This window comes from Labeo rohita, chromosome 5 (assembly GCF_022985175.1).
Source record: "Labeo rohita strain BAU-BD-2019 chromosome 5, IGBB_LRoh.1.0, whole genome shotgun sequence".
NCBI lineage: Eukaryota > Metazoa > Chordata > Actinopteri > Cypriniformes > Cyprinidae > Labeo > Labeo rohita.
The window spans coordinates 39040812-39057338 of record NC_066873.1 but is presented as its reverse complement, the minus strand read 5'-3'; the positions used below and the strand labels follow the sequence as shown (position 1 = coordinate 39057338).

The following is a 16527-nucleotide window of genomic DNA, read 5'->3' as shown; positions in this document are numbered from 1 at the left end:
CCATTCATTTTGAATTGATTTTGAACAATAACTTATAAACCTTTAAAGCCAGACCGACGGTAAGCTTTGAGGTTGTATGTTTTTCTGGAAATATGGAAAAAAAAGTTGAACACAAGAATTAAACAGATTTATTTCTGGTGATAAACTACATTACCCATAATTCTACTCAGAAATCTCACCAATCAGTGAACTGCGACAAGCAAATCGTGCCAATACTGACGTAATAGATTCAGTCTGTATATTTATTTTGCAATAACATGAAAATAATTTGTTTCCATGTATAAACAACATCTTCGAATAATTTTACACTACCAGTCAAAGGTTTTCGCACAGGAACCCTGCATTTATTTGATCCAAAATACAGCAAAAGCAGTAATATTGTGAAATATTTTTTCTATTTAAAATAACTGTTTTCTATTTGTATATATTTTAAAATGCTTATTTATTCCTATGATCTAAGCAAAATTTTCAGCATCATTAGTAGCCTTCAGTGTCACATGATCCTTTAGAAATCATTCTAACATGCTGATTTACTGTTGAAGAAACAGTTATGATTATTATTATCATCAATATTTAAAACTTTTTTCAGTTTTTTTGCGATTAATAAAAAGATCAAAAGATCAGGATTAATCTGAATAAAACATTTTGCACTATACCATTCATAAGCTTGGAGTTAGTATCATTTTTTGTGGAAATGAATTATAGAAATTAATACTTTTATTTAGGATGCTTTAAATTGATGATAAAGACATTTATAATGTTGCAAAAGATTTCTCTTTCAGATAAATGCTGTTTTTCTGAGCTTTCTATTCATCAAAGAAACCTGAAAAATTCTACTTGGCTGTTTTCAACAAAACAATAACAGTAAATGTTTTTAGAGCAGCAAATCAGAATATTAGAATGATTTCTGAGAGATCATTTGACTGCAGTAATAACGCTAAAAATTCACCTTTGTAATCACAGGAATAAATTACATTTTAAAATACATTAAAATATAAAACAGTTATTTTAAATAGTAAAAATATTTCAAAATGTTTACTGTTTTGCGGTACTTTGGATCAAATAAATGTAGGCTTCATGAGCAGAAGAGACTTTTTCAAAAACATTAAAAATCTTTAGACTGGTAGAGTGTATATCGTTCTCTTTTTTTAAATTTGTTTATGACATTTGCAATGCTTCATTGGATTGTAGTTCTTTCTCTCATTTAAGCTGTTAAGTACACAGCCTTGTACCTTTGTCTTTTGGTTTTTAAATACTCATTTGCTTCAATTAAAAGTATTGTTGTTCAAATCATTTGTAATGATGTGATTCACCTCATAGCTGGTTGGTTTGGTTTATGGCTTATAAAAGACTTTTGTTAAATCCCCATGAGAAAAATGAATGAGAAATAAACTTCCAGAACCAAAGCCACTGCAAAAGTAGACAAACACTGTTGCACTCTACAGAAACTGAGCAACCAATCAAAAATGTTTGTCATGTTGCAGCTGGTAAGAACAAAACCTGAATTTACATGAAAGAGATTTATTGCTTGTCGTCTTATCACGTTGCATCTGGTTAGGACATGGTGTAACAGAACATTTTCTAGAACGTGGAGTTTAAGATGCACAACTCACATTATAATCGCAATGTAGCGACAAATCCTTTCTTTGGTATTGTGACGTACATCAGAGTTTAACAGACTATCAAAAAAGCAGATGAACGTGAGATTTGGGTTTAAGTGGACTAAATGACTGGAGAAGTCCTGTATAGTCCTGTGATTAAACAATGGGGTCAATTTTTTAATGAAACATGCATGGATGACGTGTTCACAATTTAGAAAATGACTTCAAAGCATTGATTGTAACAATATGATAAACTAACAATAATGAGTCTGCATGGTTTCACTACCAATAAAAACATTTAAAAAAACAACACTGACTAATAATAGGTGGCAACTAAGCAATTTACAATAATCATGATAATAATAATCATCTCTATTTTGAAAAAAAAATTTAAGGCAACTGATTTCACCCACTGACAGGTGACGGACAGTTCCTGGCGTACTAATCGGATGATGCTGATAAAATCTGAGGCGTTGAGTAGTGAGTGAGTAAATTGTGACTGTGGGACGTGGGTGGGTGGTGAGAGTCACAGGGAGAGAAACGAGCAGCGTGTGAGTGTACGTCTCTCTCCATGTTGAATGTGGGACGGCGTGTCCTGACTGCATCTGCACTGGGATGAATCAGTGGGTGTGTTTGTGTCACGCATGCACACGGTGCAGATATGCGCAGGTCTGCTAATTTAGAAATCACTCATGGGACACACGGTCCCTTTCAAATGATGTGTGAATCACTGATGATGTTCCTAGGATTCAGGGGGCAGAAAAACACATGGACCAATTGCACTGTACATACAGTGCACACTAATTGATCTGTCATAATGCAACTGAAGTCACAGAACTGTCATCGTAGATTGGTTGGTTGGTTGGGTTTTTTTATGGCGAGCTGAGTAACAAGTTAAAATACAATGAAAGAGAAATATCTTCAAAAAAATTCTGTAGAAACTAGGTGGAAATACCTGCTGCTGAAATTTTTCTTGCTTTTGATTTTTAATTGGTTGGTTGGTGTTTTTAGGGCGAGTAATAAGTTAAAATACTTTAAAAGAGCAATTAGCTTTGGATCAAATGGAAGTCAGGACACACTCTGTTAAAAAATTCTTTACAAGTGTCTCTCTTATAGTATAAATTCAGTGGAAGTACCTGCTGTTGAAATTTTGCTGGTGATTTTTAATTTTAAGCCTTTAAGGATTGGTTAATTGGTTGGTGGTTGGCCAGTAACAATTTAAAGTACTATAAAACATTTCTCAAAAAAACTTTCTTTTAATTTTCATTTAAAGCCATCATAGATTGGTTGGTGTTTTCATGGTGAGTAGCAAGTTAAAATACTACAAAATAGATTATTTTTTAAAAATTTGCTTGGGATAAAAACTCTAAAATGGATTAGAAATTAGGTGGAAGTGGCTGCTGCTGAAATTTTTCTTGCTTTTTCATTTTTCATTTCAAGCCATTTTAGATTGGTTGGTTGGTGTTTTAATGGCGAATAACGAGTTAAAATACATACAAACTAGGTTGAGGTTGAGGTTACCTACTTGTTTTTTTTTTTTTTTGTTTCAAATCATAATAGACTGGCTGGTTGGTTGGTTGGTGTTTTCATAGCAAGTAGCAAGTTAAAATACCATAAAGGAGTCTATTTTAAAATTTGTTTCGGATAAAAACTCTAAAATGGACTTAGAATTGACTCAGTTAAAAATTTCTTCAAAAACGTTTTCATTATTGTAGAAACTAGATGGAAGTACCCCCTGCCCAAAATTTTCTTGTCTTATAATTTTTAATTTCAAGCCATTGTAGATTGGTTGGTGTTTTTTATGGCAAGTAACAAGATAAAATACAATAAATTAGCAATTTCTTAAATTGTACACATTTCCGTAAAAACTAGGTACTAAGTACCTGCTGCTGAAATTGATTCTTCTTTTGGTTTTTCGTTTTCTAACATATCATAGACTGGTTGGTTGGTTGGTTGGTTCACAGGAGAAACAAGTTCAAATACTACAAAAGAGGCTATTTTAAAAATTTGCTTTGGATAAATAGATTCAGAATTGACACAGCTGAAAATTTCCTTAAAAGCATTCCCATTATCGTAGAAACTAGGTGGAAGTACCTGTTGCTGAAACTCTTCTTGATTTTAATTTTTTCTGTTTTCAACCCAATTTTTGCATGTGTTTCTGTACAAACTAAGTGGAAATACCTATACCTTCTTGTTTTTGGTTTTGTTCAAACCATAATAAACTGGTTGGTTGGTTGGTGTTTTCATAGCATGCAGCAAGTTAAAATACTACAAAAGAAAAAATTTACTTTGGATGAAAATTCTAAAATGGATTCTGGACTGACTCGGTTAAAAATGTCTTCAAAAGAGTTTCTCTTATTGGTGGAAACTAGGTGGAAGTACTGCTGCTCAAATTTTTCTTGCTGTTTAATTTTTCGTTTCAAGCCATTGTAGATCGGTTGGTTGCCTGGTGTTTTCATGGCGAATAACAAGTTAAAATACTACAAACTAGGGATGGCGAAAACTAAAAAATTTCTTGACCGACCACCGAGCCTCATTAGCCGGTTGAAACCGGTTAACCGATTAGTTTAAAATATGGTACGCTATTTGAAATAACAGCCATTTCGAGCCGCGCCTGCAATTTCGCAACTCTGTCGCATCTCTCTGCCGCTCTGCCTCCCGCACACACACACACACACACACACACACTGCCACTCACGTCACTTTTTTTAAAATCCCCTACAGCGCGAAACATGAGTCCCGCAAACGCGGCGCCGAAGAGCTTGTTGTATGTAATCGTAGGACAAATGGCTCCTTAGTTTCAAATGGTTTGGGTACAAGGTGATCGCTTTGAAAATAAAGGCGTTTGTCTAGGTTAGAAGCTCATTTGAAACATTGCCACGGCTCATTTAAGAAAATGACAGCTCCGAAGAGACGCCGCTCTAACCTCGAGTGTTTTAGCCTGTTGCCTTTACTTTTCGCAAACCTTGTGAGCGCGCGAACCCAAAGGCTGTGACCTCGCGCCAAATGTTTTTATTGGTTTATTAAGTACAAACAGGCGAGTTATGAAAAATTGAGTGTGAGGGATAATTTGTTCACTTAACACAAAAAGATGAGGAATGAGATGGCTAACTGTAGTAGCGTATAGTCCACTGTCTATAATAGCCTAATTTAGATATCACTTTTTTTTAACCGACTACCGACAACTTTGACCGGTTAACGTTGATACGGTCAACCACCGGTCAAACGGTCATCGGTTAACATCCCTACTACAAACTAGAAATTTTTTCTTCAAATTTTTTTTTTTGCATCTTTCCGTAGAAACTGGGTGGAAGTACCTGCTGCTGAAATTGTTCCTTCTTTTGGTTTTTCGTTTCAAACATTATAGACTGGTTGGTTGGTGATTTCATGGCAAGTAACAAGTTAAAATACTACAAAAGAATCTACTTTTTTAAAATAAAAACTCTAAAATGGATTCAGGATTGAAAGTTCTTTAAAAGAGTTTCAGTTATAGTAGAAATTAGGTAGAAGTACGTGCGTCAGCGGTTTTTCTTGCTTTTAATTTTCCGTTTCAAGCCATTGTAGACTGGCTGGTTGGCTGGTGTTTTCATGGTGAAATATTATAAATTAACAATTTCATCAAAAAAAAATAATAATTTTGCACGTGTTTCCATACAAGCTAGGTGGAAGTACCTGCTGCAGAAACTGTTCCTTCTTTTGGTTTTCCGTTTAAAACACCAATTGGTTGGTTAGTTGGTGTTTTCATGGAAAGCAACAAATTAAAATACTACAAAACAGCTTATATTTAAATTTTTGCTTTAGATAAAGACTCTAAAATGGATTCAGGATTGACATTTCCTCAAGAGTTTCCGTTATCATAGAATCTAGGTGGAAGTACCTGCTGCTGCAATTTTTCTTGCTTTTAATTTTTCGTTTCAAGCCATCCCTCTCTTTGTTGCTGGTGAAGGGTAACATGGAGGCATAGCCGTGCTCCGCTTCTGCAAATTCAAACAGAGACATTTAGAAGCTCATTAGACCACAAAGCACATTGGCTACCTGAAAATCAAAGCCATTGATTACAAATATTGACACTTTTTTAGATCTCATGAGGACAAGCGGTCAGGCTGTACGTTAAAATGAACCAATTTCTTGACAAATGTCTTGCTTTTGGGTCAATGATGTCATCTGAACTGGAGTAAACCCAATAGCCAGCCGAACCACAACAGATAGATGGGAGGGGGGATGCACCAGGAAACCCTCCACTGTAAACCAACAGCAGTGCTTGAAAAATGCATTACAGTTCCACATTTGCACACAAACATGCCATCAAGCATCATTAAAAAAAATATATATCCCATATACGCTTGGGTTTTATCCCAAGAGAGCGTTAACAACACATTAGTGTCCCCTGTAAAAGACAAGTGTATGGTGACTGGCCAGCACACAGACTCAGACAGCTGAAGTGGCCACTTCTCCATGTCTTGATCTTCCCCAAATGTCATAACAACGGAAAAAAACCCGTCTGCATCTCATGCATTCACCTCTAATAAATAGGTCGAAGCCTATTTTGCTTGATAGCAGACAGGCACCATAGCAACAGTGTCAGGATTCATTTGCATGCCAAAATATAATTTTATACTGACTACAAATATATATATATATCGTAATACGTCACTTTACCTCTTTCTCTTCGATCAAGATATTCAGCTGCTTCGATCAACATCTGCAGTTTCTCAATAGCCGTCATTTTAAGCAATAAACACCGATAAAAAAAAAACGACAATCCTGGTCAGAAATAAACGATGAAAAAAAAACAAGCAGCAGCCCTTCGTTCCTTCACGCTTCTTCCTCTTCCAGCGTTTCGAGTAAGAAAAATCCAGTCAGGCGAATGTACAAAATATATATATTTTTTTTTTGTATAAGGCAGCGAGGGAAATGTTTAGATATGGGGCTTGTTGATATTTCAGAAAACCAGAAATGTGTACAAAAATGGGGAGTAAAAAATCTAACACAAATAAACACGCTGGTTTCCGAATAGCTAGATGATAAAAACCGAATAAAAAACGTCCCTCAGCTGCCAAAAAATAACTAAATTAACTAGTCCTGTTCATATTAAACGAGATATTGGACATTAAATGTTAAAACTGTGAGAATAACACGACACGAACAAGAAAAACCCTTCCAGGTTTGCAAAATCTGGCAACTCTTCCTGAAAGCATGAAAGTGGTGACACTCAGGAAGGTCTAAAGACTTTTATAGATGAGCTGTCAAACAGATAAGAGCTCACAGCTTTAGTTCTGCACTTGGTCAATTTTAGGCTCTGATACTGACAGCAAACGCTGTTAACTAGAGACCATCGTTGAGTCTGGAAAAAAAAATAGGCGAAAATACTGGATTGACAGCTCAGTCAGATCGATCTGATGAGGGTACTGGTTGCCAGATTGCACAGCTTGTCACAAAAAAAAGTATATTTAAGCAGCTGGTGATGTTATTTTACTAATAATTTTGAGCTTTGGTGCTGCTGTGCTGGTTGCTGGTTGGAAAACAAACAGCATTCAACCCCAATTCCTTCTTGTTTAATAAAAAAACCGTCAATTTAGATATGCCTGTCCAGCGACGTGGTAGGCAATATCATGTTGTGTGATAAAAAAAACCCCCGAAAAAGTCTTGATTGGTCGTTGAAAAAATGCGTTGAAAATAAGCTTTAAAATAGAATACACGGCCTCCAAAAGTCCAAACAATCGCTGGTTTCGATATTTCAAGCGTGACAAACGATCTGGCTACTTATTAAACAGCTCGAGTTGCACATGCTAAGCTGTGGCTGTGTGCAACTGAGGAAAATTAATCAAAAATAGGACAAAAACACGCAGCTAGCGAAACCATAACGTCGTTGAGCCAGGCAGATGAGATGTTTGCTAGCTGCTGTCATGTTACTGTTCGCCTGTCAGGGGCTCGGGAGAACCTGCGATTCTATTGGACGGACGATACAGGAAGCGTGCTTCTCATTAGATTCTTTCGCTGTCAATCTACCAGGCCGCTTCCAGAACGGACCAATGGCTGAGGTGCATTCTAAAGCGTGAATATATGACTGCTGTAATACGATTCCGCAAGATAATGGTGCAACTAAGCAGCACTGTAGCGCCATTTTGGAGCGAGCGTACAACCTGTGCCGTAGTATTCTGGCATTTGCTCCTGAGCCAAAATGGATTATTATGCAAATCGTGTGTTGTTGTTATGCTATGATTGGCTGGACTGTCGCAGCACTGTCTTCTGTGATTGGGCGCCTTTACAAGGTTCCGGGACTCACAGACACACCTCCCTTGTACATGCTGATGGTTAAAATCACTAAACATGATTTGTACGTTTTTAAACAGATAATATTGGAATTATTTTCTTGTTTGGTTCACTTTTAGTATGTATATCTCTGGATGGTTATGATCAAATTAAGCACTAAATGTCAAAAAAAAATTATATATATATAAAATATATATTACATAAAAAATATATATATATATATATATATATATATATATATAGAAATTGCACAATAACACACTAATGGAAACAAACAAACGTTCATCAGGAGTTCCCATTTATTTAGTACTGCACAGTTTTCACTAAATAAAGTATTCAAGGTAAACAATCTGCAATATCAAATCCTTTTAAAATGAGCTACTACAACCTAAACTGACACTTACATAACAGCCATTAAGTGAAAAACAAAACAGATGGAAAAACTGCCAAAACACATATTTACATAAACTCAGGGAGGTAAAGAGAATACACGTTTCATCACAAAGATGTCAAAGTCGTTAAAACGTGGCTCCTGACGACTCCATCAAGCAATGAAATCCAACGGTCTGTTGAAACCACCTTTCCTGTTCATGTATTGCCTGCAAGAGAAATATGATTACATCATTGATCTCCCTCCTGCACCAAAACATTACATCACTGCCCACCAATGAGAGTGTTCGTCATTTAGCTGTGCAGTACCTGCAGAGGTGATTGGACAAATACGTAACTGTTGCTGGGATATTAACTTCCTAAATTACTTTTCTCATAACACATGCCGTTTGTACATATAAAAAAAGGATTTGATTACAAAATAAAACCAGGAATTGCAAACCACAGAAGTTTACACCCTGGAGTTGGGCAGATGAACAGTATTAATTTCATAAAAAATAATACAGTAAATACACAGACCTGTATTTTCTCTTTTGCGACACATTAACTGCAAATGCAGCGTCAGACCCCTCCTTCTTCTTGCCCTGTTGGATAAAAATAACAATCGTACATTATGCATTATGCTCAAATTATGTAAACATTGCTGTGCATTGAGAAAATAAATGTTACAGCACATAATATATAAGATTTTATCTTCAATTTCATTTTAATTGATTTTAAACATGAGTATTTATAGCATACACTCTGTCTAGCTGTGCCATCTTGTGGTTATTTAGAGGAGCAGCTTTGCCACTTGAAAAAGCCGCAAGCAGTGGACAAACAAGATGTCACAACTATTTGTCATGTATAAACACATATTACTGCAGTTAAACTGCAAAGTACATCTACTTCTCGTTTGGATGTTCTTGTAGGATGAAATCTGTCATGGTTGAGCATTAAAGAAAGTGATCTCACCTTTGTGGTGTCAAAGGATCCAAAGCCCATCAGTTTCATCATCTCTATTTCCTCCTCAGTCTTTCCCTGCATGTCCTCAGCTGCAGGAGCAATCAGATGAAAAAGCACATCAAATCAAGTGTCACACATGGTTACATTCAGAGTCTGTTCTCAGCATCTTGATATTAGAACAAAATGCATTCACAACCCAATCTACTTCTATAGTTTGACACGTCTGAGGAGGATAGTGTTGACTGAAGGTCAAGATCAACCTTGACAGCATGTTTATTTAGTCTACCATTTAAAAGTTTGGGGTCAGTTTTAGTTTTTTTTTTTTCCAAAGAGAAGTTCACTTCCAGAACAAGAATTTACAATTTACATGTCTTTCTCTCTTCAGTTGTAAAGAAATCATGTTTCTTGAGGAAAACATTTCAGAATTTTTCTCCACATCGTTTCGCTAGATAAGACCCTTCTTTCTCAACTGGGATTGTTTAAAACTCTTTGAAGCTGCATTTAAACTGAAGTTCAAACTCGGGGGCACCATAAAAATCCACAACATGGAAAAATCCTGAAATGTTTTCCTTAAAAACATTTCGTTATGACTGAAGAAAGACGTAAACATCTTGGATGACAAGAAGGTGAGTAAATTATTTGTGAGAACTTCTCACTTAAAGACATTAAATTGATCAAAAGTGACAATGGAGAAATTTATATTGTTACAAAAGATTTCTATTTCAAATAAATGCTGTTTTTTGAACTTTCTATTAATAAAATATCACATAGTTCATAAAAATACCAAGCAGTAGAACTGTTTTCAACATTTATAATAAAATGTTTCTAAATAAAAATTCTGCCTTGCCATCACAGGAATAATTACTTTTAAAATATGTTAAAATAGAAAATTATTTTATTAAAGTATATTTCATGATACAGCCTTTTTGTACATGTATTTTGATGAACAATTATGAAAGATTACTTTTTCTTTGGAATAACAAGAACTAATTATTCATGCATAATATGACCAGGAACATGTAGCTAATCATTTTGCTGCATATGCACTATGTCTGTGTGACAAATAACATACTTTATTAATTGTATTAACAAGTAAATATTAAGTAAATACAGTGAATTTTGATGGAACATTAATTATAAGTTATTTTCTCACCTTCCTAACAAACTTTTGTGCGTCACTCTGCTTTGACTATTTTGATTGATTCCACGTGCTAAAATCTCAGAAAATGGCTAATGCAGATTTAAAATAAGGCTTTATGGATTGCTGCCAGAATTACACATTTTTGTGGGCCAAAACTTCACACTCAGCCTGAAGCCAATGGATATTTTGAAAAGGTTTTGGTTAAATGCCTGAAATAAAATGGTCTGTGGTTATAGGGATAGTTCACCAAAAATTAAAATACCGTCATTAATGGCTCACCCTCATGTCATTCCAAACCCGTAAGACCTTTGTTCATCTTTGGAACACAAATTAAGATATTTCTGATGAAATCCGAGAGCTTTCTGACCCTCCATCGATAGCACTGCAACTGTCACAGTAAAGGCCCAGAAAGATAGTAAGGACATTGTTAAAATAGTCCATGTGACGACAGTGGTTTAACCTTAATTTTATGAAGCTACGAGAATACATTTTGTGTGCAAAGAACACAAAAATAACAACTTTATTGAACAGTTTCTTCTCTTTCGACGCATTTTCATGTGAGTATCACAACACATGCATGTGGTGCTGATGTAGAATGTTCATTTCTCTTAGTTCATCCGCTGTATATTCTGGTTCAAATAAGTAAGGCTGGGCAAAAAATTGCAAGTCATCCTCTCTGTTGAAATCATTTATGTACAGCGTGCAACAGTTGCAGCACATCCAGGTTCTACGTCAGAATGCATGTGTTGTGGTACTCTTGTGAAAGTGCAGCAAAGACTGACAGAAGGGAAGAAATTGCTAAATGAAGTGACTATTTTTGTTTTCTTTGCGCACAAAAAGCATTCTCATAGCCTCATAGCACTGCGGTTGAACCACTGATGTCACATGGACTATTTTATCTATGTCCTTACCATCTTTCTGGGTCTTAAACGTGTCAGTTGTGTTGTTGTCTATGCAGGGTTAGAAAGGTCTCGGAATTCATCCAAATATCTTAATTTGTGTTCAGAAGATGAATGAAGGTCTTACGGGTTTGTAACGACATGAGGGTAAGAAATTAATGACAGAACTTTAATTTTTGGGTGAGCTATCCCTTTAAGACAAGCTCAAAATATTTCACAGTTTACTATTAGTAATACCACCTTATGTGTGTTTAAAGTCTTTACTTTTACATTAAACATCATGCTGTACAGGAAAATTGGTCTACTAACCAGGCCAATTTTACAGCCTTTGGGGCCAGATTTATTAAACATGGCAAATTAGCGTGAGAGCACAATCCCATAAAAGTGCCGACGGGAGTGGAAAGTTCTGTGGCTGATCTACTGACAATGCCCAAATTGAAGACACAGATGCAGCCTTATGATTTTCATAACGACCAACACGATCTACCAAGCAGCGCAAATTAGTGTAAGGTCACAAACAAGCAGAGCTGATGTTAATCATGTTCCAATAACAAAATCTACTAACAATGCAGGTAGAAAATGGATTAAGACATGCTTTTTGGGGGAATTACATATTAACCAGTGAAATAACCAGTAAATTGACTACCACAAACCTCAGTAAAATCACTGTGAGTGATTTATGAACACTCCCCTCGCTGCATATACAGTAAGGTCACTTGCAAAAAACAAAACAAAAAATAATGCTCATGCCTGTCATTGCTAATTTTTCAAAGTGTGTATTTAGTAAATCCTGACAATGCTTTTTTAAAGCTAAAAGAGGGATTGCGCTGGCACAAGCTGTTAGCAAATCTGGTTCCTGTTGTGTTAACAATCACACTATTGCAAACTATTCTACCTTAAAGGAGAAGTTCACTTGCAGAACTAAAATTTACAGATAATTTACTCACCCCCTTGTCATGCAAGATGTTCACGTCTTTCTCTCTTCAGTTGATAAGAAATTATGTTTCTTGAGGAAAACATTTCAGAATGGCTTCGAATGGCTCTAAACGATCCCAGCCCGAAGAAGAAGTGTTATCTAGCAAAACAATTGGTAATTTTTCAAAACAAATTGACAATTTATATACTTTTTAACCTCAAATGCTTGTCTTGTCTCTGCGAGATGCGCATGCATAGTCTGTGTAATCCTGGTCAATACAGTTAGCGCATGTCAAAAAACTCTGGTCTTGTTTTCTTCTTCAACGTCAAAATTGTCCTACATCACTGTTTTACCTTGTACCTTTTTACAGCTGTTTTTTTTGTAAAGGGCATTTGATCTTTGCATGTTCACTTTGTAAACACTGGGTCGTACTTCTGCAGTGATGTAGGACTATTTTGAAGTTGGAGGAAAAAATGAGATGGGAGTTTTTCGACACACCCTAACTGTATTGACTCTATTGACCCGGGAAAAAAAAAAGTTCACGCAGAGCCAGACAAGACAAGCATTTGAGGCTACAAAGTATATAAATTGTCAATTTGGCGAAGTCCATTGAAGTCCACTATATGGAGATAATTCCTGAAATGTTTTCCTCAAGAAACATAATTTCTTATTGACTGAAGAAAGATAGACATTAACATCTTGGATGACAAGGGGGGTGAGTAAATAATCTTTAAATTTTTGTTCTGGAAGTTACCTTTTTGTTTTTTTGAGTTGTCGAAGCTATGTTTTTTAAGCTTTTTAAAGAGATAGTTCACCCATAAATAATTCATGTCGTTCAAAACCCATAAGACCTTTATTCATCTTAGGAACAAAAATTAAGATTTTTGATGAAATTTGAGAGCTTTCTGACCCTGCATAGACAGCAACGCAACTGACACGTTCAAGGCCCAGAATAGTCCATGTGACATCAAAAATAATGACTTTATCCAACAATTCCTTCCTTTTCCATGTCAGTCTTCAACATGCATTCACAAGAGTACCACGACACACGCGTGACGCTGCTGACGCAGGAGCCAGCGCTCTAACAGAAAGCTCTTGGATTTCATCAAAAATATCTTAATTTGTGTTTCAAAGATAAATGAAGGTCTTACGGGTTTGGAACGACATGAAGGTGAGTAATTAATGACAGAATTTTTGGGTGAACTATCCCTTTAAGCGACAGGCTTCATTTGTGAAGATCATCATGATGATTATTTGCTGCAATAATCCAAAATCCAGTAGAAAAATCCGATTGGATTTCTGTCAAGGGAACCAGGGTGATGCTAACTTGTTTGGCCTACAAAAACCATCACTGTAGCACTCCACTGTAGGGTGAAAAGGGTTAATAGAGTGACAATCTCCACCTGATATCTGATGGACCTTCGCTGGTTTGTCCTTAACTTCTTTCCTGTCATCGTCCCGTCTGTCCTTCTGTCGCAATGGAGATAAGGAGGAGGAGCGGTGTCGCCGTGGAGACCTGCAAAAACAAGACAGGCACACAGCTGGAGGGAGGGTTATCAAAAACTAAACATCCACATTTTATCTAACTAGATTCACAGGCTTGTTATGTTCTTCACTTATCAGCTGTGCATACATATTGTTAACAGTGAGTGTCTGATGCCACAAGCTCACCTGGATCTGCGTCTGTGGGGGGAGCGTGAGCGTGACCTTCGTCTGTCTCTGTCACGGGACCGCGACCTTTCGCGCTCCCTGCGCCTCCTCTCACGGTCTCGTGAGGATGAGCGTGAGCGCCGTCTCTCTGGAATGACAAATCACAAAGTCAATGTTAACAACAAAAGCTTAGAACAAAATAAATATTATATTTGAATATCTTAATTTGCCCGCTGCCTAAAAAAGTCCCTTGTTTTCTTCATCTGGTATTCCAGAGTTATGCTTTAATGTTCTTTTACGAAGAAATTTGTCTCGGACTGTAAAGCCACAGTAATACACAACTTGCAACACAATTCACAACATTATCAATTGACACCATCATTAAAACACACAAGAAAAAGAAAGCCATTCTGAATACATTAATTCTACAGCTACAGATCCTGCTACAAATTATTTTTTGAAATGACTTGTATTACATAGTGGAACATTGTAATGTTTCCCTGAAGGTAGCAATTGATTTATTGTGGATGAAACGTGACCTGAACCAGTCACTTTACTTTACTTTCCTTTACTGTACTTTTCCAACAAAAAATAAATCATAAAATAAAAAAACAAAATTGGTCTAAATTTGACAAAATCTAAATTTGTATATAATCATTTAATTACCATACTTATTATTAATTATTTACGTAAATCATATAATTATTTTTTCCCATATTTTAATGTTACAATCTACTGATTTTAGTGACTAATAATTTGTGTAATTATTTATGAGTTTTCCATTAAAATAATTAATTTTATAATCTATTTATTTGTGTAAACAATAACATTGCAATTATATTCACTTTTACATAAAAAATACATTTTTAACATAATTTGAATTTTAATATTATTAATATTATGATTGATTGTAGTGTGATTGTAAAATAATGTTTTAAAGATTTTTTTAATTAAAATCATTGTAATGATATAATCTACTGATTTTAAGGTGATCAGTAATACATTACAGATTACTTTCACTCTCAAAAACAATTTTTAATGTTATGATCCATGTTATAATTTTTTTTAGTATGATCAGTAATGTGCTTGAGATCATTTACATATTATGTTATTACATTTTTTCATATTTTAACGTTATAATTTATTGATTTTGTGATTAACGTGTTAGATATTATATTTTTTTTGCATAAAATAATTACAATGCTATAATCTATTAATTTTAGTGTGATAATGTGTTTGAGATTTCCATTTTTCATTTAGTTTTTTTCTCTATTTAAAAATAATTCTAACGTTATAATTTATTGATTTTAGTGTAAACAGTAATTTGCATAAAACTTACTGCAATGCTATAAATTATTCATTTTATTGTGATACTGTTTAAGATTTTCATTTTATTTTTCATTTTTTCTCCATTTAAAATTAATTCTACTGCTACAATTTATTGATTTTAGTGTGATCAACAACGTGTTATATACATTTTTTTGCATAAAAATAATTCCAATGCTATAATCTATTAATTTTAGTGTGATGTGTTTGAGATTTTCATTTTTCATTTCATTTCTTTTTCCTCCATTTAAAATAATTTATTCATTTTAGTGCGATCAATAATGTGTTAGATCTGATATTTTTGCATGAAATTACAGCAGTGCTATAAGCTATTCATTTTAGTGCGATAATGTGTTTAAGATTTTCCTTTTACTTTTCTTTTTTTTTTTTTCCATTCTCTGACAGTATCTTAGGACTTTATTTTAAGAATATCACTTGTGTTACAACCTTTGCACCATTTGTGAAATAAAAACAACATTTTATACTTCGTGATAAAAAGATGCTAATAAAAAAGGAATATGAAAGAACGCAGCAAATTAAATACTTCTTTTGAAAAAGAATATATATATCTATACTACACCGGACTGTAGAACATTATAAATCGTAGAAAGAGTTTGAAGAGCAAGATAATGTAGCCGAGTAGTTTTGTGTGATGAATGTGCGCCAGCTGTGATGTTTACAACAGTATCCAGCCACACGTTACAATCCAAATACTTAAAACAATAACTAAATTCAAACCTCGTCGTGGTGGTGTTCGGCTCCTGCTTCTCCCCATTATTAGATCAATACGAAGTAGACTCTTTTCTTTCCAACAGCGCGTTTACAAACTGCTAGTTATCTAGAAACTTCCAGACTCAAACGTCTGTCGGTCGCCATCAACGGTGCACCACAGAAATGAATCCGGAACAACGAAGCCTTCAAGTGTTCCAAGATAATAGTTCCTACAGCACATTACGTTCCCCTTACCGAATATCGAAATACAGTAAAAATCATTGTATTCACACATCAGTTTCCAGTTAAATGCATTTGAGATGCTTTAACAGCAAATGTGACCCTGGACCACAAAACCGGTCATAAGGGTCAGTTTTTTTTTTTTTTTTTAAATTGAGACTTATACATTATCTACATAATCTTTCCATTGACGTATGGTTTGTTAGGACAGGACAATGTTTGGCCGAGATACAACTATTTGAAAATCTGGAATCGCCTTTAAAGTTAAGTTAAACTTAAGTTAAACTTAAGTTCTTAGCAATGAATTGTACTAATAAAAAATCAAATTTTGATACATTTACAGTAGGAAATGTACAAAATATTTTCATGGAACATGAACATGATTTTTTGGCATAAAAGAAAAATCTATAATTTTGACCCATATAATGTATTTTT

At 34.8% G+C, this 16527-nt stretch overlaps 2 protein-coding genes across 3 annotated transcripts in view; both read right to left on the bottom strand.

Annotated features, from left to right (window-relative positions):
- mxd1 (MAX dimerization protein 1) overlaps window positions 1–7509 on the bottom strand; it is a 37198-nt gene extending 29689 nt beyond the window's left edge. For both annotated transcript variants that reach the window (XM_051109362.1, XM_051109363.1), the window contains exons 1-2: window positions 6261–7509; window positions 5479–5578 (exon numbers count right to left, since the gene is read on the bottom strand). In XM_051109362.1, coding sequence (XP_050965319.1) covers window positions 5479–5578; window positions 6261–6327 — 167 coding nt within the window. In that variant the 5' untranslated portion in view covers window positions 6328–7509. The remainder of the gene's footprint in view (window positions 1–5478; window positions 5579–6260) is intronic.
- Window positions 7510–8151: 642 nt separating this feature from the next.
- On the bottom strand, window positions 8152–16056 carry snrnp27 (small nuclear ribonucleoprotein 27 (U4/U6.U5)). The gene is made up of 6 exons (XM_051111257.1): window positions 15880–16056; window positions 13837–13963; window positions 13569–13681; window positions 9219–9298; window positions 8784–8848; window positions 8152–8473 (listed from the first exon to the last, which is right to left on the bottom strand). Exons 1-6 carry the CDS (start codon window positions 15914–15916, stop codon window positions 8419–8421), a joined length of 477 nt encoding a protein of 158 aa, XP_050967214.1. The 5' UTR covers window positions 15917–16056; the 3' UTR covers window positions 8152–8418.
- Between the last annotated feature and the right edge of the window lie 471 nt (window positions 16057–16527).